A 24942-nucleotide genomic window follows, 5' to 3' on the forward strand; every position below is an offset into this window, starting at 1 on the left:
GCAGTATTGAGAATCTCTAGTGACAGGCACGTAGTTTTTGACTTCCCATTATGTGCAGCAATGTCTTTCCTCCTTTCAGGGGTAAAGTAAACCTTTCCCTACTTGACTCAGGGCTGACCTTGTTGCCAGATTACTTGCCATTCATTTCTAATTCCTGTATGTCTTTCCTGAAATTCCGGCCTCTCTTAACCTATCTTTTCTTCCTGCCTTGGCTCATTTTGCCCGCCTGATTGGATCACGTATCTTGTATACAGGGGGACATTATTCCTGTTTACAGGTACGAAGGAACATGTGAATCCTGTGAAGATTTTGGAGAAAAATTTAGTATATTTTCCCCCTCGCTCTGAGCCCTTGGATACTGTGTACCCAGTCTTCTAGTCTTGGTAAGTTGGCAGCTATGACTCTGGAATGCAAGTTAATTAAATTGCGCTTATATTTACTTTTAGGCAAGGCTGATTTTTCCATGTCAGGTTTAGTCTGTGTGGCTTTGTTATATATAATACTGGTAACCAGGGATACTAGGAGAGATTTTATGTAGCTGTGTTGTGGAGGGCACGCAGAGTAGAAAAGTGGAGGAAGCATGGGAGAGAGAATTCAGGGACCTCCCTGTTCCACCAGCATGCAAATCATTTAACAGGGCACAAACTATTCAACAGTAAAAGTCAACTTGCCTGGAGCAATTGACTTCCTTTTTTGTCTCTGAGCCAAAGAAATGTTAGGAATTCTATCCCTAGATGTTGTTATATTGTTTCCCGTGTGTGTTGATCTCTTCAGGCTATGTTCTTTTCCAGTTGTCTTGGTTGTTACGAAGAATTCAGTTGCCCTCACTTCCAGGTCTAAGTGGGCAGTGCTATATCTACAAGGTTGGAGAATAGGACGCTCTAGTTATTTGCAGGATAACGCTTTAAGCAAAAGGCATTTTTAAGCACTTTGTGATGGCCATCTTTCAGAAGTGAATTATACACTTACCAGTCTTAGTAAACAGAACATAGTGGGCTTTATGTGATTCGGTGCCAGGTGCTTTACATCCATTACTGATTAATATATACTCAAAGATGATTCCAAAGCAGGTGGAATTCAGATAAGGAAACTGAAGCCCTGAAAGGTTAAATAACTTGCTCAAAGCGGCACAGATAGCTTAAGTTAAATCCAAGTCTGTACTTTTTCTACAGAACGACTTTTATTTTGGTATCTCAGGGTCATCATTGTGAATAATTGCTTTTCTTGTCTGTAGACCCAGTCAATATCAGTATGGATATTAGGGTGAGTGTTTATGAATTAATTTTCTCGCCATTTTCTTTTAATCATAATAGCATTTAGAATTGAAGTGACTTGATTATTTGGGGGTGGTTTAAGCTTGAAGGGTTAGGTAGCTGGAAGTATCTAGGTTTTCCCGACTCTGCCTTGACTCAACCAATGGAACGTGTGCTGTCTCCGTGGCCTACTGCATGGGGGCAAGTGAATGGGGTTTGTTGTGATCAGTTAAGAGGATGGATAGCAGAGGGGGTCTTGGGCAGAGCCCCAACCTGGGGCTTCAGAATCTTGGCATCCAGCTACTGGCAATCTGCTCTGGAAGACAGGTGAGATCCTACAGTATCCTGAAGATCAGTGAATTTTTAGGAATGGTAATGCACTGGAATATTCTGTTACAGTAATTAACAATAGAGAGTAAGTGGGAAAGTGATGTAGTACAGTCTTCATGGGATTGGAAATGAATCTGTAGACATTAGGGTAGAACTGTTATCTTGTTACCAACCAGGATTCTTGGCCTTCCTTAATCAATAGAAATTGATAAGAGGCCAGACAAGAAATGCAGGCAAGTCTTTACTGGGGCTCCTGTAACAGGTTCCCTTGCTCGCTCCCTGAGGTGGGGATAGGGGCAGATCAGTGGGTGACCAGAGGTGTGGCTTAGGTGGTCTGCCCACTCCGCTGGTAGTGCTGTGTGCAGGGATCATGAGTAGTACCCTGCTTTTGCTCTCAACACCCTGTTTTTGCTCCCAGCTCTTTAGAAGTGGCAGTTGGGTTTGTGGTCTTTTTCTATGGTGTTGTCCATAATTTGCCCCAATTGCGCATGCATGCGGCTATTTTTAGTCCCTTATAGTTTCTTTGTATTTTGTTGCTGGAGGAGACATTTGTCCAGGTGCCAGCACTGCACCAAAGGGTCCCAGGACCCAGCCTGTCTCAATCTGTTCTTGAAAGGTATTTTTTCAAAGTTCTTTTCACAGTAAATTCTAAATACATATGTTTACTCTATTTTTGGGTCTCAGGCTACACAGTATTGCGAAGTCATAGACAATTAGTTCTAGCTTTTAGATTATCAATACATAAAATAGACAAAAATAAAAGAAACTGTGATTAAAAATAAATTTGGTTTGAGTTGAAAATGAAATTCACGAACTGTTAACTTGTATAATGACATCAGTCCAATGTGTGTAGCCCAACAAATAAGAAAAATACCATGGAATGGCTCTTCAAAACTGATTATTTTTCTTTGCTCATCTTTCTTCTAAGTCTTTCCATAGATGTCTCGACCGAGTTATACATTTAATAAAGATCTAAAACAATGTTAATATGTATAACTTTTTAGATACTACCATATGCATGCAAGAGACTATTTTCTTTCCAAATCATATACATCTACTTTATTTTTCATAGGTTTATATGCATGCATTAACTGTTTTATAGAAAACATTCAACAGCTGTCTGAAATCTGCCAAAGGTTGTGTGTATAATATACCATCATTATCATTTTATGATTCATAATGAATAATCACAAAATATCATTTGAGACAGCCTCATGTTTGGAGAAAATCTCAGAAGTATTTTAAGTACCACTAAGTGAGAATTACTTTGTTTATAAAATAAAGGTTTTATTTCCTAAAGCAAATTCAGAAAGTAGCACTCCTCCCTCCCCCTCAAAAAAAAACCCCTGAATTTAGAAATCTCTGCCTGCCTGATAATAATCCCTGACAAGAGGGTCAACTATAAACATGTAGTTTCTAACTTGCTTATGTTCTTTAGAAACTTGAAGTTACGTTATTGCACTTATTTGCAGGAAATGATAAATGACAGAGTCCTGGTGTATATCTTATTTTCCAATGATTTTTGACAAAATTGGTTCAGAATCCTATTTAAGTCTTTTAGACACTAAAACTTGAGGTAGTAAACTAGTTTATTCTTTTAATTAGACAATCCCTATTTGGAAGTTGTTTTTCTTATTTTTAAAAATTTCCTTCTCTCTCTCTCTCTCTCTGTCTCTCGGCTGTTGAATGAATAAAGATTCCAAAAAAGTTTCTTTAGACTTCTGCTTGGCGGTCTATTTCTGCCAGTCCCTGATCATAAAGCTTGACTTCCTGCTTTTTACTCTGCTCTTTCTTTACTTTCTCCCCTGTCTAATTAGATTTAAAATCTACTGGGCAAGTTTTATCTAACTCTATTTTATACTGTGATTTTACTTGAGATGTTGAATGAGGACATGAACTGCTTTCTAAACTCTATTTCCGTTGCTCTCCTATCAGAGTGCCACCAGTGACAAATCTATTCTTGTTTCCTGCTAATGATTTTTAGATAATTTTACAATGATTGATTTTTCTATAGAATGATAGATCTTCCTTCATGCTGTCAGACAGGCAATAAGTATACTTAGCTCTTATTTTCAGAAATTTAAGCTGAAGGCCAGCTGGCAATGTTTCCATTGAATCAAAGCATGGCTTTATTTCAGAGCGGAAAAAATTGAGTCAAGGAGTACCTTAGTCTTAAGGACATTTAATTGGGGAAGTTGTTTTGAACTTGCTTTGAACATTGGTTTGACAGAGATGGTTCCTCACTAAGAAAAACATATTATATAATAGGCACTGAGGGACTTGGAACTAAAGAGTTGGACTGTAGTGAGGGGACCGGTTTTACCTTGTCTTCACAGCAAGACGGTCACCCCAGATCATAAAAGAGGAAATCATGTGGCACTTCTATTTTTAGAATATCTAAATTAAGAGCTCTTTAAGTGCATTTATGCAACAGGGATTACTGACCGCCTACCATATACTACCTTGGTAAAAAGATGTTGAAAGTTGCTAATAGAGTCATTTGCATTCTCTGCAATGAATGAAAAATCTGTGTAATAGAGCAATTTATTAAGGAAACATAAAGGATGTGTGGTGTCATCTGTGCATTCTCAGAAAAGGGGGACCAGCCTTGAGGAGAAAATGACTGAGCGGAGATTATGTGATCACCCAGAGTGGGGTGGCATGGGGGAGGGTTAGAGGTGGGCACAGAGGATGGAGGAGACATCCCCCAAGGCTTGGAAGGGGACTGGGCTTTGGCATGTCCCTTACGTAGCAGGGACTGGTTAGTACTTGCTTGGGGGAAGAGGCAGGGTCTCAGAGAGGCATGGCTGCGTGGGGCAGCTAGGAAAGCTGATGTTGGGGACCATGGCCCTGTCATGACCCTGCTGTGGCACAGATGTGATGGAGCGTTCTGTCTACCATAAACCCCGAGGGCTTAGAACCTTGAGTCCCTTACCCCACCTATTCTCTGAAGAATTGAAAGCTAAGACCCTTCCGCAGTTCTTCCCTTGGATCCTTGTACCTCCCTAAGGAGGGAGAGGCCCCCCCCAAAACATGCCTGAAGAATATTTCTTTTCACCTTTTTGAGTGGGGATTAATTGAATTAATTTGATTAAGTGAATTAACTTGATTTAGAAAAATAAGGTGATGTGGCATTTCTTACCTCATAGTATTAGACCCACGCCCACTGCGTTTTCACACAGGGCTGTCCTCAGTTCATTGTGGCTCCAGGTCTCACCTCTCATGCTTATTTCTCTTGTTTTAGACCTTTCCTAAACTCCTCCCTGCTATGCCCGCCCCTCTTAAGAAGTTACTCCTCTTCTGTCCCATTCTTTCAAGTCTAAGTATAATGAAAATCTAAACATTCTATAATTAAATTCAGAGCTAAGTATTCATTGCCAAGAAAATTAATTAAAAGCTCTGTCAGACTTGAACTGAACACTTAAAATCTTAAAGGTGAAGGGGTTTTCAAACTTGTTTTTGGTAGCAGAAACCCATTTTCAAAGGAAATTGTACACGGACTCAAATGTATAAAGCAGGCAATGGTAGAGTTCTCTGGTTGAAGTGGAGTAGGGGACTCAAGACACCCCCTTAACCCATGATGTGGCCCCAAAGTCCCTTGGTATCCTAGAGTTCATCTAAAAACCACCATTTTACCCCAAGGAATGGGTAACGTGGGTGTAGGTGTTGGGAAAATGTTAGATACATCATCACAGGTCGGTGGGGAAGATTATTTTAGGTAGAAGGGTCTTTGATACTCATTGTCCTAACATATGAGCAGATGCCGCTGAGAAGCCAGACTTGTCTGGGGGTTTGAGTGAGTATCCTGCTGTAACAGAGAGCGATTATTGTATTTCACCAGCAGTTTATTCCTCTGGCAATTAAAATAATAAAATTGTAAGATATTTATTGCCTTTGAACATGTAGGACCAAGAAATAGGAGTGATCATGTGGTCCTGCTGGGCACCTTCTATTCTCAGTCTTCATTTATTCATTTAACAAATATTTAATTCCACGCCAGACTCAGGACAGGACACAACAGGGAGAAAAACTGATAAAGTTCCTTCTCTTAAGGAGCATACGTTCTAGAAGGGAGAGGGTATAAGCAAACAAATACTTATCTTCTGCTAATATAAATTATGTGAGTCATAAAGTAACAGGGGTTTGTTCACGTTCTGATGGTACTATTAGAAGGGACTAGCATGGGTGCCCCTCGCCCCCCATGTTTAACAGATGTCTACCAGATGAAGAAGAGGAAGAAGAGAATGAGAAGGATTTCTCACCTTAGAAGACAGGTACTTCTGAGGAAGTCACACTGTAGTGATGGGATTAAAGGGACAGGCAGATATAAGACAGGCTTCATTTTTAGATTATAACTATATTCCTGACATCCATGATCCTCCATCCCTGAGCTCCTGTAGCTTCAAAAGTGATCATCATTTATTTGATCTGAGCCAACCTATAGGCAGAACTTAATACCCCTCCCTGCTCCCTCCAAAGAATGTACTCACACAAAGCATTAAAAACCACATTTCTTTTTGCCCCACTTCCCTTGTAATCTGCTGCCCCATTTATCTATTCTCTTCTGCAGCAAAGGATTTGTCCTTCCATTCTGAGCTACTTCCTCTCTTCTCATTCTCTCTTCAACATACTCCAGCAGACTTTTGTCCTCACTGCTCCATTGAAACTGCTCTTATCCGCATCCCCATTTCTCAGTTTCATCTTACCTGACTTAGCAGCAGCTTCTGGCACAGCTGATCACTTCCTCCTCTTTGATACACTTTCGTTTCCTTGGCTTCCAGGATAACATACTCACCTGCTGGGTTTCCTTCTACCACCGGGGCCACTCCTCAGCCTCTTTGCTGGCTTCTCCTCTTCCCTGTAGCTGTTACACACGGGGTTTAATAGTTCAGCCCTTATCCATCTTCGCTGCACCATCTCACTGAGTCTTCCTCTTCACTAGCCATTCCCCTCATGATCTCATCCAGGCACACCGGCTTTAAATCGATTTGCTGATGACGCATACATTTATATTTGTAGTCCTGTCCTCTTTCCTGGACTTTGAACTTATGTACCCAGTTGTCTCCTCAGCATTTCCAGCTGGGCATTTCTTGTATATGTCAGACCCAGCATGTCCAAATGATAACTCCTGATTTTTTCCCCTTGGTCTTTCTCTTCCAGTAGCCTTCCTCATCTCAGCAGATGGCAGTTCTTGTCATCTGGCTGGAAACTTGAAGCCATCATTGGCTCTTGCCTTTCACAACTTTCATCTAATGGGCCAGGAAACTCTCCTGCCCCTACTTGCAAAATACATCCAGTATCCAATTGTGTCTCAGCCCCTCCACTGCTGCCACCTCCAAGCCGCCATCATCTCTTCCTGGATTGCTCCAATAGGCTCCTAACTGTTATTCCCTACTGTGTCCCTTGCCTCTCTGGAGTATTTTCAACACAACAGGCAGAGATCCTTGAAAACATAAGTCAGATCATGCTACTCTTTACTCAAACCTTGTAATGACTCTTTTTTTTTTTTTTTTCTTGTCTATGCTACAAAGTCCTTACAAAGCCCTCTGTGGTTGGGCCCTCTCTTCCTCTCTGCCTCATCCCTTAGCTTCTCTACCCTTTTACTCTCTCTGCTTTAGCCACATGGGTCTCCTTAGTGTTCCTGATGCCTGCCAGCGTGTTCCTGCCTGAGGGTCTTTGCTTCTGGGCTGAAATCTTCCTCTGAGATTTGGTTAACTCCCTCCATCTTTGAAGTTGTTCAAATGTCAACGTTCAATGAGACCTGCCCTGGCACCCTAATTAATCTGGGGACCTGTATTACCCCGTCCCCACATCTCCTATATCTCTTAGTCTGTTGTACTCTTTTTTTGTCTTTATAGCACTTATTACCTTCTGACCTAATATATAATAATTTTCTTCTTATTATATCCATTGATATTGTTTGTCTCCGTAGACTATAATGTCTGCAAAGCAAGGGATCTATTCTGTATTCAAGCTCTTAGAAGAGTGCCAAATTGATTAAATAAATGAGTGAGAATATCAGAAAGCAACATAATCTTTGCTGATTCCCTATGGTAGATGGAGGAAGTGATTACACTTCCCATCAACAACTTGAAACGTCCCTTTAGATATTTCTGTTTTCCAAAGAGTCTTCTCTATACAGCCCCTCAGGGAGACTCAGCCAAGTTTGTAATTTCTCTCTCTCCCAAGACAATGCCCAACAGCACAGTTTCTTCTCTCTCTCCAAGGGGATCTCATTCTTTTCATACAGAGCTTTTTGATATCCATCCATACCTACTCCAGACATCTTAATGTTCAACAAAAGGAAGGGCCATCGAGTACATATGACTTAGAAGGCAGAGTAAAGACCAAGTTTAATTGTTGACCGTCCACTTGGATTTCCTTTCTCCTCTCTCACCTCTTATCTTTCACTCCAATCTTCTTATCAACCTATTATGGGGAAACACAACACTCTTCCCAAGAAGTATTCTTGCATCAGCTGCTATAAGATTACACTCATTCTTTTTCATATGGTCAAATAACTTTGTAAAAGGTAAGAGCAATAGTGGTTTATAGTAACTTAATTTTGAGCAGCATGTGGAATGAAGTGCTGACAAGCTCTCAGTATGGGTGCAGGGGACAAAGCTGTGTGCCAGGTCGGCTTTCTCTTCAGAGATAGAGTTGAACTTGAGCTTTAGACTTTAAACAAGGACTCAAAGTCATGGTGAATGAGGATACTATGCAGTCAGAGATTGGTGAGTAATTTCTGAAAAAGACTCTAAAAGTTAACAAGCAGAGTAATGAGAGCATTTGCCAATATAAATGCTGCCCATAATACACAGACAGAGAGAACTGATAGGGCTGGAAGCAGCTGCAGAAAATCTAAAGTTTGTTTCAGGCTATGGATGTTATTTCAGCAGACTGTTTTCGGAAACAAGAAGACTGAAAAGAGCTGATCATCCGCAGGGGTGTATACTCTTCAGAATCCATGAAATTCAGAAGTCCAGGTGATTCATAATTGTCCTCATCATTTGGACATGTAAACCAGTATCTTAGGCAATAAGTCTTTGTATACTGCTGTCATTGTGTTAATATTAATTAATTGTCACATGTATAAATGTAGGTAACTTTGGTGGTGAAGCATCTTTAGTTAGTAAAAATATCTTTATCAGATGATGATCGGTAGAATACATGCTACGTGAAGGTGGGGAAGTAGTTTTGTTTTCTTTACTGCTGTATCTGTAATTACTGCTACAGTAATGCCCAGCACATAATAGATAGTAAACATTCATTCAATCAATGAAAGAATCTTGTAAAGTCATTGCCATTGATTTAAAGTCCAATATATACCTCTTAGAGTTATAGATGATGTTAGTGGAAATGGTGTCAAGACTGTATAGCATGACTTCACCTCAGGGAATCTCCCTTCATCATCTTAAGGGCTCAGTCTAAAGGCTATTGGAAGATGATTGTTATAAGACAGTGAATTATGGTTGAAAAATCTCTCCAGAAACTTGTTAAGAGCTCTCTCAGTGTGTTCTCCAAAAACCGAGAGTTCACAAAAATGTCATCTCATCTGGTCCAGTTCACCTGAGGACAGATGTTTATCTTTTGTTTAGCGAGAAAAATAAAGGCAAGTTTGAACTTTTACCTGAACCTGGTACCCTTGAACTCAGCGCCCATCAACTGGCTGTGTACTAGAAATGGGGAGTGGGTATGGTGTGGAGGATTAGACCTGGAGCCCGGACCTCACGATTCTGGGGTGGTTTTCACCTTTTCCTAACTCCATGGCTTTGGGTAGATGCTGTCTTAACCACATGATACTCTAGTTCCTCTATTTGTAAACTATCACTTACCCCAAAGAAGTTGTGATAGAATTCTTACCTGTGTACTTTATGGGGCTCTTTGGAAATTGTAAATGAGATATGTCTGAAATGCTTTGCTAGTTGAACAGTTTTTCACAAATAATAGTGGAGATTCTGAATACAGGTTAGGAAGAAATCAAACAGGAAGAGAATGTACAAAGCTATCCTGATTGTACAAAAATAGTATTGATTAATGAAACTATGAATGTCCAAAGAACTTGCAAAAAAAGAATAAGAAGAAAGAAACAATTTTCAATGTCCTAAAACCATGGGCAGCCACATCTCCAACTGGGAAACCACACAAAAGAAGTCAGTTTCTGATGCATCAGCAAAGACACAGGATATCGATAATCAAAACAATGCAAGCAATGCCATATTTTAAATTTGATCCAGGTTTGATATAACCATACACAAGAATGGCTTTATTGGAGTAAAATATATAGGTTCTTAAAGATGAAACCTAGATGTTAGCTATTTAATGTTGAGCTTTCAGCTACATTTCCCAAGGACTCATCAGAGCCATAATGTAAGGAATGTAATAATTCTTCTGAGGCATTGCAGCTGCTGAAATGCAGGCAGATGGAATTTCTGTACTCTCTACTATAATGCAGAAACAATCTCACAATAGGATAAACACTTATTCCTTGAAAATTTTCTCTTAACCCTAGAGAGAGGCTATTGTATAGACTGGCCAGTAAAATCTTTAATGTTTTGGTTTTTCATTTTATATCTGGTTTCCTGTATACCCTTTAGGAGTCTCTGTCTGTAGCTATAGGAGTACAGTCCTGCGCCGAATCCAAGACTATACAAAACATAAGCATGTTTCATGTCTTGGCAGTTGAAATCCGTAGATGCCATTTGTATTGGTGCAGAAATCATGGGATATAATGGAAAACCAGACTTTCATTGTTGATATTGTGAAGGTTACACATGAATTAGCATCAGAAGAAACATACCAGATTGACTAGTACTTAATGTTCAGCAAATCGAAACTGATTCCTTGATAGCATTGGAAAATAATCCATCAATTGCATATTTTCTTTTGCCTTGTGACAATATATTGTGCCCCATTGAGATGGAGGTGACTTTTTCCCGTTAATTAAGAACCTCCTGAGTGCCAGCCACTCTGCTGGGGAACACGGGGCATATGAGTGGCATGGACCTTACTGCCTGGAATGTTCAGTCTGAACTTTTCCGCATTTCAGCTTCTGAGTTAAATGCTCCATGCTTCCTGGTTCCCTTTAGTTAGACAACAAGGTTCATCTCATCAAGGAGCACGGTTCAGGGGGGTGGTGACAGTGACCAGCAGGAGACCACAAGGCTGATCCCACTAACTTTTGTGGCAGGGAGACAGAGAGTTACACAAACAAGTTTCGGGAGGGTTATATTTATTTACCGTTACTCTGAATTGGGAACTCATGAAAAAAGTTGTTTTTTTTTTTTTTTCTGATTATAAAAGTAAGACATGATCATTATAAGAACACTTGTAAAATACAGAGTAAAATACAATGAAGAAAATAAAAATTACTTTCAATCCCAATACCAGGGATAATCATAGTAACCTTAGATATGCTTCTTTCTAGGCCAGATTGTATTATGCTTTTTCAGAACCAAATGCTGTTTTTAAATTTTTTTAACTTAAAAAAAAATTATTTATTTATTTATTTATTTATGGCTGTGTTGGGTCTTTATTGCTGCACATGGGCTTTCTCTAGTTGCGGCGAGCGGGGGCTACTCTTCGTTGCGGTGCACGGGCTTCTCATTGCAGTGGATTCTCTTGTTGCGGAGCACAGTCTCTAGGCGCACGGGCTTCAGTAGTTGTGGCATGGGGGCTCAGTAGTTGTGGCTCACGGGCTCTAGAGCGCAGGGTCAGTAGTTGTGGCACACAGACTAGTTGCTCTGCGGCATGTGGGATCTTCCCAGACCAGGGATCGAACCCGCGTCCCCTGCATTGGCAGGCGGATTCTTAACCATTGCTCCACCAGGGAAGTCCCCCAAATGGTGTTTTTACACTTAAATTATCTTGAACTTTGGCCTAGGACATTATTTTTTACAATATAATTTTCAATGGCTATAACAGTATTCCTTATTATGGAGCTATCAAAATTTATTTAACCAGTCTCCTATCATTGCATAGTTGTTATTTCATAGTTTCCTTGTGATAAACCATGATGGTATGAATATCCTTAAATATTAAATTTTGCACTTATTCATAATCATTTCCTTTGTACGAAGAGCAGAAATAAGATTTCTGGGTCAAAGGTTTACACATTTAAAAAGCATTTGATGCATATTACCACATATTGAAGTGTATTTTAAAACCCATTTTGTTGAATTGACATCCTTTCATTAATGGTTTCCCTTAGAAAAATCTTTCTAGCTTCTTCTCTTACATTCTGTGTCTGATGTAATTTTGAAACAATTGAATATTTGTTGAATTTTGAGAAGAAAAAGAACACTGTAATACTTAAAGCAAAGAATACTAAAATGCAACCGTGTTAAGGAAAAGAATGAAAATATTATTAGCTAATGTTGTTTCACATTCCTTATGCCAAAATAGACCCTGACATTTTTAACTGGCATTTTTATTAAAGCAAGTAAATAAATATATTTCAAATACAAGGCATGGGGTCTCTAAGCCTGTGTTCAAGCATGTATCAACTATTCGTAACTGTACCTTTCTCTGCAGGACATTGAGCAGCGGTGTAGAAAGAGAGGGTTTTTGTGTTTTTTTTTTTAATGTTTGTTCAATAAATAACATTTCACTTTGAAATAATTTTCTGTTATTAAGAAAAATACTCCCATCTGGTATTTTTTCCCCACCTAAGTTGTGCAATTGACGAGGCTGCTGTCTTGTGCTGTGAAAACCCACTGGTGAATTTCCTTTTGCTTTTCTCAGGCAAACATTCTTTGTAGTCTTTCCAGGTAATTTTACAATTAATGTTCTAGAAGGTCAGAGAAAAATTGGTGATAATGAAACTGAGGGAATTGGGAAGCACATCTGTTGAATAGCAAGGGAAAGTTTTCTTTCTGTCCTTTATTTCTCCTAATTTTAAAAGGGGAAAAAAACCACACCTCTTATTTATTTTGGCATTGTTTTTCTGCCCTTTTTTTCAGTGCTCTGCGGAGGGGGCGAGAACTTTCTGTGTGCCAGTGGCATCTGTGTCCCCAGGAAACTGCTGTGTAATGGCTACAACGACTGTGGCGACTGGAGTGATGAGACTCATTGCAGTATGTGACAGGCTGTGTGGGGTTTGTCTGGGGGGGGACAGGGATTCCACTCAGGGGCCTGGAAACCAGCACCGTTCCATTGTCCAGTACTGACAACCACCCGGCACTTGGGTGGACTTCTTTTAGTTTGCTTTTCTTAAGTGAGCAAATGTGTTTATCTTCCCTCACTCCGTGTGACAGCTGCGTGTTTGCACACCTTCCAAAGGCCTGATTTCATTAGGAACTCGACAGCTAGATGTGCGTTGGAACAGATCAGGGACTGAAGTGTTTTTGCTTAAAGTATCTTAAAATTGGGAAAAGGCTTTCTGTTTATTTTGTTTGGGTGAGGGTTTTTGTTTTTGTCTTTAGAGCTTTGAGTATAAAGGTCAACTTTTTTAGAAAAAGAATATTTTTAATAGGAAAATTTTTTACCCTCATGATTTTTAACAGTGGTGACACAGAAGATGCAAAATCTTTTGTTCGTTTATGCTTCCTCTAAATCTGGAGAGAGTGATGGCAAGGACTGTTTTGTATCCATGGATTGGTAGATTCAGCCTTAAATATCCTCAATTTACTTACCATTGATTTGATCAGTCATTTTGACCAAAATGGTGGTTTGTCCAATATCGTATTTGGCTGCTTGGGCTGCCTTACAAAATACCACAGGCTGGGTGCCTTAAACAGCAGAAATGTATCTTCTCACAGTTCTGGAGGCTGGAAAGTCCAAGATGAAGGTCCAACAGGGTCCGTTTCTGGTGAGAATTCTGTTCCTGGCTTGCAGGCAGCTGCCATCTGCCTGTGTGTTCACATAACCTCTTTGGAGAGGCGAAGGGAGAGGGGAGGAGAGAGAGCTCTGCTGTCTCTTCCTCTTCTTACAAGGGTATGAGCCCTATTCAGTTAGGGTCCCACCCTTATGACCTTTATCACCTCCTCACAGGCCCTGTCTCCAAATACAGTCATGTTTGGGGTCTAGGGCTTCAACATACAAATTTTGGGCAGACACAGACATTCACTCCATATCAGATTTATATTCAGTTCTCAAATTGATTTGCAATCATGCAACAGATAAAAAGGAAAAATTAGCCTCAAGAATACATTGCAGGATCTGCATCCGAAACAGGACCATATGCAATGGTGTTCAAATTGCTTTCTAATGGTTATATGACCAGCAATAGTTACTGTGGGAAAAGCTGTGTTTTATTCCCTGTAGGGGTGACCAAGGCTTTATAAGGGCTCATCTCAGTTGCTCACCTGAGTTGAAAGATTCCTCTGGTGTGTTTGCCAGGTGGACCAACTCTTCTCCATATGAAGGGTTAGGATGCTTATTTACCATAAGTTTTGAAAGACAGTATATTATGGTAATATTTAGGGTCAGTGTTTCCCAAACTGGTGTCCCATAGTACCTGAGTCTTGAAAAATGCTTGGGAAAAAAATAAGTTTGAGAAATGCTGTCTATCAGATCTACTTCTTAGAGAGCTACAATACATATTCGTTCATTAAAGGTTCTGATAAATCCCACAGTTTAAAAAAAACACATTAATTTTATCTTGACTTGGTATTTCCTCAAAATTATTTGTTTATGTATACCCTCACCTTTAATTAATTAATTAATTTATTTATTCGTGCATTTATTTATTTTGCATAATATCTAGCATCCTGTAGAATTTCAGTTAAGCCACCATATTTTTTGGAAATGTTTTCACTAAGATATTTGTTTTTATAATTTGGAATTCTCTCTTCAGAAAAACCTATGGCATGTGATTGTACATGAAAAACATTTTTTTAGGATGTTTATTTACATTAGGGAGTATTGCTGTGGACTTGGGAACAAATATTGTGTAAAGCACCTACAGTAGGGATTTTAAGTGGTTCAGTACAATTATATACAGTAATGGGAGTTACAGTGGAATCTCTTGTTTATCTCCCAATTATGGCCCATGTTATGTCATATTCAAATTCTGCGTGTGCCTCTACCCCCAGTGCTGGGCTAACACTGGCTTCATGATTATGTTCCTCCACTACACTGAGCATTGCACTTTAAACAGTAAGAGATTTCTGCTGCATTTGTTGAAACTGAATTTGAAGGAGTAAATTTTCCTAGTCAGTGACTGAACAAAGAAGGTAGTATTATTATTATGCAAGGTATTCAGCAATATCCTAAGAGTGCAAGAGTTTATTAAGACATGGGCCTTCTTCATAACCACACTTCAAAAACCATTTGGCTTAGTTTGTTGAGGAAATACATCCCTTCAGAATACTTGTCTATGAAAATGCTTAGTTGGACATTGAGAGCTTTGCATGCAATTGTTCCTGACCTTACAAGGACATCTGCCTCTGAGCTTTAACATTCAGTGCTTGTGGCATTTCAGCATGCATGTTTATAGAAGGTGCCACCCTCCTGTTGTCACCACCCTGCAGTGAAGGAATAGTGTTAAGTCTGAATTAGGGCGTGGATACAGATCAGAGCTGGAATGCAACCCACAGATACTCCTGCGGGGAGAAGGAAACTTTGCTGGGCTTCCCAGTGGGAGTACAAGGATTTGCCACGTTCTGAGGGTCCTGGCGGGTACAGGAGGGGGATTGCCTTCCAAGGAAGGAAGGGAAGGGATTTGCTATTTGTGAGTTCCCTAATCAACTGTACAAGAAGCATTTACCTACATGATTTGATTGAATTTTCAGCAAACGAAGTATTATTCCTTTTTGTTCAGATGCAGAGCCGAGGCTCACGGCCATGAATGAATTTGCCAGTGGCTCAAAGTGCTAGATTTGAACCCACTCCTGAATGGGTCCAAATTTAACTGTTTTCTCTAAACTGTGCTGCCTTTGACTTACCCATGTCCATAAAAGTGCGAATTTGGTGAATGATTGTACTCCGATCATTCATAAGACAGGAAAATGTTTAGTTTGGATGCTCTATTATGCTGAGGGAGATAATTGTCTTTTACAGGGGCTCTCCAGGTATCTGGGCCTGCTTACTGAACCTCCCCCGGCAACTCATTTTGCCATGTTTATCAGTCTCTTCCTAATCAGTAAAATGGACCGATCTCTAACCACCTAGAGCAATTTTAGTGGTATAGTGAAAAGGTTTTGAAGATTAAGGGTTTTTTTTTTTTTTTTTTTTTTTTTTTTTTTTAATTTGTAGCTCTGTGGCTCGAGGCAGGCTCCTTCTCCAGGTTTTCCTTGTCATCAAGGCTGGCAGCACAATTTCATCTCCAGGAAGCCCCACCTGCGGGGATTCTAATTCCTTTGGTCTGGAGGGGGTGCCCAGGCAGCAGTACTTTTGTAAAACTCCCCCAGTGATTCTCATGTGCAGCCAGGTTTGAAACCACTGCCCTAGAGGGTGTCTGGTGTCTCTTTTGCTGCTAACATTCTATGATCTTTTGATTCTATAACCAGCTGTAGGACAGTGTCTGGTACAGAGCAGGTGCTTAGCAAATGCATGAGAAAGCCTCCAGGAAAATGGTTGTCACAGGGAGAATAGCTGCCACAAAGTCCCCGTACTTTGTGCCACATAAACCTCTGTCAAATACTTTTGGAAGTCATTTGCTCTGAATTTGGGGTAACATTGGTTGATTTATTTTTGAGGACTGTGGTGAACTAATTATACTGAGTTAACTAATTATCCTAGTTAGTATAATTAGTTCTACTAATTACCACACAGTATAGTGATTAATATTATAAGGTCTTAAGTCAGGCTGCCTGTCTTCCTATTTCTTCTTTATCATTTCCTGCCTCTGTGAACGTGGAAAGTTACTCAGTCTCTCTGGGCCTCAGTGTCCTTATCAGTAATATGGAGACAATAAGTAATAGTAACTATCTCTAGAATTGTTGGGCAGAATAATGAATCACTGGATGTCAAGCACAGAGACCACTGTCTGGCATGCAGTAACTCTCAAAGGACATTAGGATTTGTGTTTGTGATTGTGGCTGTGATCTTATTCTCCACGCCCTCCCTCCTCCCAACACTGCTCCCACCCCTGCCCCGCCAAAGATCAGGTGATACATTGTAGAGGAGACAAATACTACAATATGCACAATGGTTTTAAAAGCAGCACCACACGAAGCTATGTAGAAAGGAGGCCACCCAAACAGCACAAAATAAAAACTGATATTCCAAATAATGTTTCCGAGTCGTCAAAAAAGGCTGTACCTACCATAGTTTCTTTACTAAGATGGGGTGCAAGTAAATACTAGAAAGAGTTCCACCACATTAATAAAAATAAAAGTATTTCATTCTACGCCGATGGAGGAAGCTTCAGATGTCTGGAAGATTCACTTCTGTTTAGTGGCAGTCTGATTATGCGGAATCAATCAAATTATTGAATAATCTTGAGTTCCCACTATGTGTGAAGCATATTCTAGATACCTAGTAAATATAGAGACTGTTAAGACATGGTTTCTTGCTTGATGACACTTTTAATCTAATCAGGGAAATGGCATATAAAAATAGAGATCATTAAACATAGTGTTTTAGAACAATATAATAGATGTCACCGAGCAAAAGAAGATTGTGTAAACAAAAAGGTCCTGTGAGTAGAGAAGAGCGCGGATTACTGGTTGCCAGCTTGGTGTGGAGAGACCTGATGGAAAAGACGGGATTAGAACTGGCCTTGGACTGAAGTGATGTTTGGATATTCCAGAACAGTAGCTCTCAACTGGGGGCAGTATTACTCCTGGGGGGTGTTCTGCAATGTATGGAGACCTGTTTGATTGTCACCACTGCGGAGGTTGGAGGGGGTGCTACTGGCATTTAGTGGGCAGTGGCTGGGAATGTTGATGAACATCATACGAGGCACGAGGCACAGGGTAGCTCCCCGCAGCAAAGAGTCACCCAGCCCCAAATGTCAGCAGTACTGCAGTTGAGAAATCCTGCTTTGGAGCTAGAAGTCAATAGGTGAAAAAAACCCAGGAGGTCAAGAAGCCCGGGTCACTGTAATAATCTGGGCAACTGTGGGCAAACTGGTTAACCGCTTTGGTCGTCTCAGAACGAGGGCGTTTCGGGATGGGAATTGAGCATCCATACTTGTATCCTGAGTTGAGGCAGCATGATTATGTTTATAGACTCATAGAGACTGAGCCAATTGAATGAGGCTCGTGATAAAAGGCTTTCTGTTCCTTAGCTCTCCCCTGTCATTTAATGACAATTTTGAGGGATAAAATTTAATCATTGTGATGCCAGACTGAAATAAATATTAACAAACAAGAACTTCAGAAGTAACATTTTGTATCAAGCTCTCATTCAGAAAAAAAGATCTGTATCTAGAAAAACACCTACCTTAGGTTACACAAAATTATGCTTGTATTGAGCGAGAAAATCACAGCAAGCAGCTTTTGCAAGTTTTGATCGTTGGCCCCAAATTACACTGACAACATCTCTTTTCAGTTCAAATAAACATTTATTCCAATAAAAGGAGGCACTGTGATCTTTGCTGTGTGCTGTGTATTTCTGGGTGTGCAGTGCCTTTGGTTAAGGTTTTGTGTGTTTACTAATTACACAGACCTTAGGGAGGCAATAGTTGTTTTCCAAATGCAGCTAGTTTTGTATCTAACCGGAAAATGGCATCTAACCAAGAAAGTCATAACAGTGGAAAGTTGCATCTGCACCTGTGTGAATAATGAGGAATTTTAAAAAAATGTTTGAATCATCTTCACTTATGAAATAAGTTAATAAGTGACAGCGTTAATTTACAAAGTATGTCCAATGAGGTGCTTTATTATGAATTACCGAGGATCCCAGAATAGGCCACACAGAGGGGCCACTTTGGAAATTTTCAGTGTGTTCTCAGGTTAATCAGATTCTGAAAGGAATATTTGATTTCCCAGTCCTATCATCAAAAAAATGAAGTGTACTTCTTAAAAAAATTAATTCGTATGGTTTAAAATCTGTCACCCCTCCACCCTGTCTCCTCCTTCAGGTAATGTAAGTACTTCTGCACTGATGGTCACGGTGAGGACCCTGGTACTGCTGATTCTAGCATGCCGATTCAAAACTTCTCACAAGAGATGAAAATGAAAATCAGAAAGATCTTTTAAAACTTTCCGAGGAAATGTATAAATCTTGATGCACAAATTCCCCAACCCTGCTCAGTGGGCAGGAGAACCAGAATCATAACCTTTCTTGACTCAGCCTCTGTGTGTGTGTGTGTGTGTGTGTGGCAGCAGTGGGGTGCAGGGTGGGAAGTTAGTGCCCTCTGTTGAATGGGAGGAAATAGTACGGTCAAGGTGAAAACTGGGATCTCTTTTTAGTCCTTGTATTTTCCCTTATGATGGTTGTCCCAGAGGAAATGAAAAATTGAAAGTACTTACAAAGTTCTGTATGTGTATAAATATGAGCATATGTGTACGCACGTGTGTGTTTGTGTATGTACACATACACACACCCTCTTAATGATGGCTCTGAACAGATGATCTCTAAGGCCCATTCCATTTCTAAAATGATGTGATTCTAAGAGTATTTAAGTAACTTTTTTTTTAGAAGAATGCTCTTTGAAAGAGAAGTTGATGAGTCATGTGAATAACAAGTATAATATTTTGATGTGGCTAACAGTTTCACTGATCAATGCCCAAGACTTTTTTTTATAAATTTATTTATTTCTTTATTTATTTTTGGCTGCGTTGGGTCTTCATTGCTGCTCACAGGCTTTCTCTAGTTGCGGCGAGCGGGGACTACTCTTTGTTGCAGTGAGCAGGCTTCTCATTGCGGTGGCTTCTCTTGTTGCGGAGCACGGGCTCTAGGCACGTAGGCTTCAGTAGTTGCAGCGCGTGGGCTCAGTAGTTGTGGCTCGCGGGCTCTAGAGCGCAGGCTCAGTAGTTGTGGCGCACGGGCTTAGTTCCTCCATGGCATGTGGGATCTTCCCGGACCAGGGATCGTACCCGTGTTCCCTGCATTGGCAGGCGGATTCTTAACCACTGCACCACCAGGGAAGTCCCTTTGCCCAAGACTTCTGATAATAAATTGTTTGGGATGTTTATAGTAAAGAGGCACCCATCACCAGTTGTATGAGATGCAGACGTCTGCTTGAGGAGGAACAGTTAGCTGTAATTCAGGAGACTGGACTGTTGACCATTAGATTCTTGGTCTTTATCAGCCAAGCAGACTGATCCTCACACGTGCCTCCATTTCTCACCTCTTTCCTTTGTTCTTGCTATTGCCTCTATTTGAAACCTGCTGAAGTTTTCATTCCATCCACTCTACTAAAATCCTGCTCATCTTCCATGATCCCTCTCCAGCCTTACGAATCTATTTTCGAACTTAATTCACCTTAAATAAGGGAAAAAATAATACATTTAAGAAATCTAGTTTCTATTACATGCAGGCTTTACATGTATTTTAAACATTTTTACAGCTTTATTGAGGTGTAATTTACATACTGTAAAATTAACCCATTGATTTTTAGTAAATTTATAGAATTGTGCAACCATCACCACAATCTACTTCTAGAACTTTTTCATCTCTCCCCACACTTTCCTTCTACCTATTTGCAGTCAGTCCCCACTCCCACATCTCCAGCCGTAGATAACCACTGCTCTGACATCTGTCTCTGTAAGTTTGCCTTTTCCAGGAACTTCATAAATTGGTTGCATAATACGTAGTCTTTGTATCTGGTTTCTTTCACTTAGCATAATGTTTCTGAGCTTCATCTATGCTGTCACATGTATCAGTAGTTTGATACTTTTAATTGGTGAATAGTATCCCATTGTATGAATATACTACATTTTGCTTATCCATTTACCAGTCGTTGAGCATTTAGATTGTTTCCAGTCTTTGGCTATTATGGATAATGCTGCTGTAAACATTCACATACAAGTCTTTGTGTGGATATATGTTTCACTTCTCTTGGGTAGCTTTCTAAGTGTGGAACTCATGAATCACATGATAAGGTTATAGTTAAATTTATAAGAAGCAGCCAAACTGCTTTCCAAAGTGGCATTATTATTTTACATCCCCACCAACTATATATGAGAGTTTCAGTTTCTTAAAATCCTTGTCAGTACTTGGCATTATCTGTCTTATCTATTATAACTATTTTAGGGGATATGTAATAGTATCTTATTGTGGTTTTACTTGCATTTCCTTAATGATTATATTGAGCACCTTTTCTTGTGCTTATCAGCCATTCATATGTCTTTATGAAGACTTTCTATTCAAGATTTTTGCTTCCTTGTAATTGGATTGTTTGTCTTATTATTGAGTGTAAGAGGTCTACATATATTTTGGATATAAGTCCTTTATCAGATACATGCTTTGAAAATATTTTTTTCCAGTATATGGCTTCTCTTTTCATTTTTAAATAGTATCTTTGGAAGCACAAATATGTTTAATTTTAATGGATAACCATTTATTATTTTTTTCTTTTAAGCTTGTGTTTTGTTGTTATATCGAAGAATTCTTTGCCCTCCTCAAGATCACGAAGATTTTTTTCCTATGTTTTTTCCTAGAAGCTTCATAATTTTAGCTCTTACATTGAAGTCTAGAATCCATTTTGAGATAATTTTTGTGTATGGTTTGAGGTAAAGGTCAGAGTTCATTTTTGCATATTTGAAATCCAGTTGTCCCAACACCATTTGTTGAAGAGTATTCTTTTCCCATTTAATTGTCTTGGAAACTTACATTAATTTATTATTTATACCTTCCCCTAAACTCTATTAAATAATTGCTCTTATCCTAATTTCAAAAATAAGTTTACAGACTTATAAATTGTAACTAATACACTCAAATTCCCACAGCTAATAGATGATAGAACCAGGATAGGAGTTCTGGTTTACCCAAGAACAAGACCTATCTTCTTACTAAAATTTCCTTGCATGATGTTTATTCCAACATTAAACTATAAGCTTCCTGAGGTTATATATCACTTATTCTTATCTTGGCACCATAATCTAGGACAGTACTGTTTATTTGAGGGTCATGCTGTGAAACATTCAATTGACTTAAGTGATGTGAAAGTAAGTAATGACTCTGTAATCTAAATGACTTTTTCTCTTCGTTATGTTTATGCTTACCATTGACAAAAACTAGACTTTCATTTTAAAGGAAACATTTTTAAGAAATAACTACTCACCCTCTATTAAGTATTCATTCTGTATGAACATGAACTTCATTAGGAACTATGGTGAGTTGAGAATGTCTTTTCTCATATTTGACTCTAAAGGAGCTTTCAGGTGTCATAAAGCGGAACTCAGATAAATACTGTCAGGAAGTGATAAAAGCATTGTCTTGGGAGCCAGAGGGTCCTAGTCGTGGTTCTTCAGTAACTTGTTAGGTGACCTTGAGCAAGTCATTAGATCTCTGCACCACAGTCTCCTCACCTGTAAAAGCATAGATGTGGACCAGGTTACCATTATGATTTCCCTCCCATGATATGCTTTTGTTATATAAAGTACTACTGTAACATCCTGTTCTGCTCTAATGACCCATCAGTGGCTTCTCTTATTTTCAGATTGCAGCGAGAATCTGTTTCACTGTCACACGGGCAAGTGCCTTAATTATAGCCTGGTATGTGATGGATATGATGACTGTGGGGATCTGAGTGATGAGCAAAACTGTGGTAAGTTGCATTATTTCCCTGAAGGTTTTCATTTAACACTGCAGAAATTGATAATCAAGAACTTGTAGCTCATTGTTTGTTAATGTGATTAGTGGGTGAAATTACAAAATGATTGGTTTCTTAATTTTCAGAAAGAGGAAGTTTTTTAAATTATTAGTCTCAGTCATGTCTGATGTGTAAATGTAAGATTTCTTACAAAAAGTCATACTAAGGAAATGCTAAAGATGTGGAGTAGAAATGGGAGTTAACTTTTTTTTTTCTCTTTGAAAATGTTTGGTTTCTTCTCTGGTTGGAGCCGGTGGCTCATGCTTAGATTTTGAGTTCTTGAGCAAAACTTTGCAGACAGATGTATTTTCTGTTCCTGATCCCCTTATTATGTATAACCAAAGACCCCTCCTTTATTTGATTGCCACACACTACAGGGGCAACTTCTGCAATGGGGATATCGAAGGTTAGAAGGGTGCATTTGTTTTATGTACAAAAACTGATCTTAACTTTTAAAGAAGGAACCTACCTACTAGTTTCACATTTGTACCTGTAAACAGCATCTTCCCGATTCCTCACCCTCCCAGCCCCTGGTAACCAGCAGTCTACACTCTGTTTGAACAAAATCAGATTTTTTAGATTCCACATGTTAGTGATACCACACAGTATTTGTCTTTCTTTTTCTGGCTTATCTTATTTAGCATAAACTTATACAACACTATATGTCAGTTATATCTCAATTAAAAAAAAAAAAGAATGACCCTACCTTTAAAAGAGCCGAGTTCAATTCTGAATGCCCTCTCATGAATTAAAACCAGCCAAATTCTTCTTGCTTATTTACCTTTCTGAATGTGTGATTAGCTTTTGAATTTTTTTTTTAGGTAGTATTTTATTGAGTGACAGAAGAACTTTCTAATATGAACAGAAGGGTGAGGTGAGGCAGGACACTGGGCAAATGATGTGAAATAATATTCAGCATTAGAGAATATCAAAAGAAATGCTGGGGGAGGATCAGGGGAATGCCTCGGAGGAGTGGTGAATGTCAGAAATGGCCCCATGCTGGGAAACTCAGTAGTTTCTAGAAGCACCTGTGTAGCTGCCCCTCACTGCATCCATAAGAATGTTGGAAAATGTACGTATGTGCAAAACATCACACGGGTCACTAGATAGATATGGATTATCTTCTGGGATTGAGTAGTCTCGGGACACAAAGAATGAGACGCCATTGTAATTGTATACATCATAAAATTTATAGTTTGGGACCTTAGAGATTATCTACTCCAACTCCTCCTTTTACCAATAAGATAACTGGAGAAAAGAGAGTAAAAATGAGGGAGGGGGGAATTGAGTGTAGCTTGGTAGTTCAATAGGTCAGTGGAGAGGACCAGTGTATAGTTGGCGTGTGAAAGACAGTGGTCTTACCAACTCAACGTAGTTCCTCTGAAGGTAGTAGGATATCATGAGGTTTGTGCTCTTAGGATGACTTTGTTTCTACCTAATGGTAATAATCACGATGTCCTCTTAGTCCATTCTCTGTCCCGCTGCCCATCTTTAGCAGGCTGAGCATGTGCTGGTTCCCACCCATGCATCCCAGCCATTGTGTCTTTCTTCTTTTCTCTGTACCATGCCTTCCATCTTCTTCACTTAATTGCTCCCCTATATCCTTCAAGATCCATGGTCCCTCCACAGGTCTGTTAAAGACAGTGGTGCTGTTAATGGAAGTCCATGATAGTTCCTCATTATGGAATCTGTTATTCATGAATCTACATACATCTTTTAAAGGGTTGTTTATATTAAGGTTATTCCATGTCTCATATCAAAGAATCCTATAGGTTCTGCCCTCTGTGAGAAGAAACATCACTTAGTTCTCCTTTTTCCCCAGGAATATATAGTTTGGGACAGAGATTAAATCCAGGCTAAAAAGAATCATAAAAAAAACCCCAAATATTTTGCATTTCTTACCCAGCAGTTCTTTCAAGTATGAGTTATATATTTAGACAGTTCAATAGAAAACCTAAGCTGAGCATCAGGCAAGTTGACAGGAGGAGAGACCTGCCTCCGCAGTTTACCACAGAGAGATAAGTTGCAATTCTTAGAAACATGACAGAGTTGTCACGAATCATCAAATCAGCTATCTACATTGTGAAACCCAAATCACAGTTCTGTTTATTTGAGCCAAATCACAAAATTTTCATAAGGAAAGAAAACAATGACTAAACACAACAAAACCCAGAACAAACTATGGGTCCTAAAAGAGCTGGGCGGTTGTTATCCATCTGAAAAACAGTCAGGTCTTACCCCGTAGTGATAGTGGCCAGAGGGCCACATGGTTGGTCGGGAGGTGCCAGACCCAGAGTAGAAAGGTTATTGATGGTATTGGAATAATTGGAACAGACTCTCTTCTACTGGAACCACAAGCCATACAGTTCTAAGTGTTTGTCATGCTGGTTCTCTCCATCCTCCTGAGTTTTGGTTTCCTCCAGATTGCAACCCCACAGAGGGGCATCGCTGTGGAGATGGACGCTGCATTGCCATAGAGTGGGTGTGTGACGGTGACCATGACTGTGGGGATAAGTCCGACGAGGTCAATTGCTGTGAGTGCCCTGAGGGTTTTCATTTTGCTTATTTTTCTACTTCTGCCTGTTTAGTCAAATGCACTCAAGGTTCACTATCTAAACAGATTCTTACACTTTGGTCCTAGCCTATACAGATAATAACTGAGTGCTGTGATGGCAGTAACAGCATAGTGTAACTGACTCCCGCATCTCTCCA

General features: G+C 39.6%; 1 protein-coding gene across 1 annotated transcript in view; it reads left to right on the forward strand.

The window, feature by feature from the left end:
- Nucleotides 1–24942, forward strand: part of CORIN (corin, serine peptidase) — a 270732-nt gene that overhangs the window by 153020 nt on the left and 92770 nt on the right. The window contains 3 exon segments of the mRNA XM_082390479.1: nucleotides 12545–12658; nucleotides 22078–22185; nucleotides 24654–24764. Of these exon segments, the coding sequence (XP_082246605.1) occupies nucleotides 12545–12658; nucleotides 22078–22185; nucleotides 24654–24764 (333 nt within the window).

Source organism: Balaenoptera borealis, assembly GCF_965194805.1.
Source record: "Balaenoptera borealis genome assembly, chromosome: 4".
In the NCBI taxonomy this organism is placed as follows: Eukaryota; Metazoa; Chordata; class Mammalia; order Artiodactyla; family Balaenopteridae; genus Balaenoptera; species Balaenoptera borealis.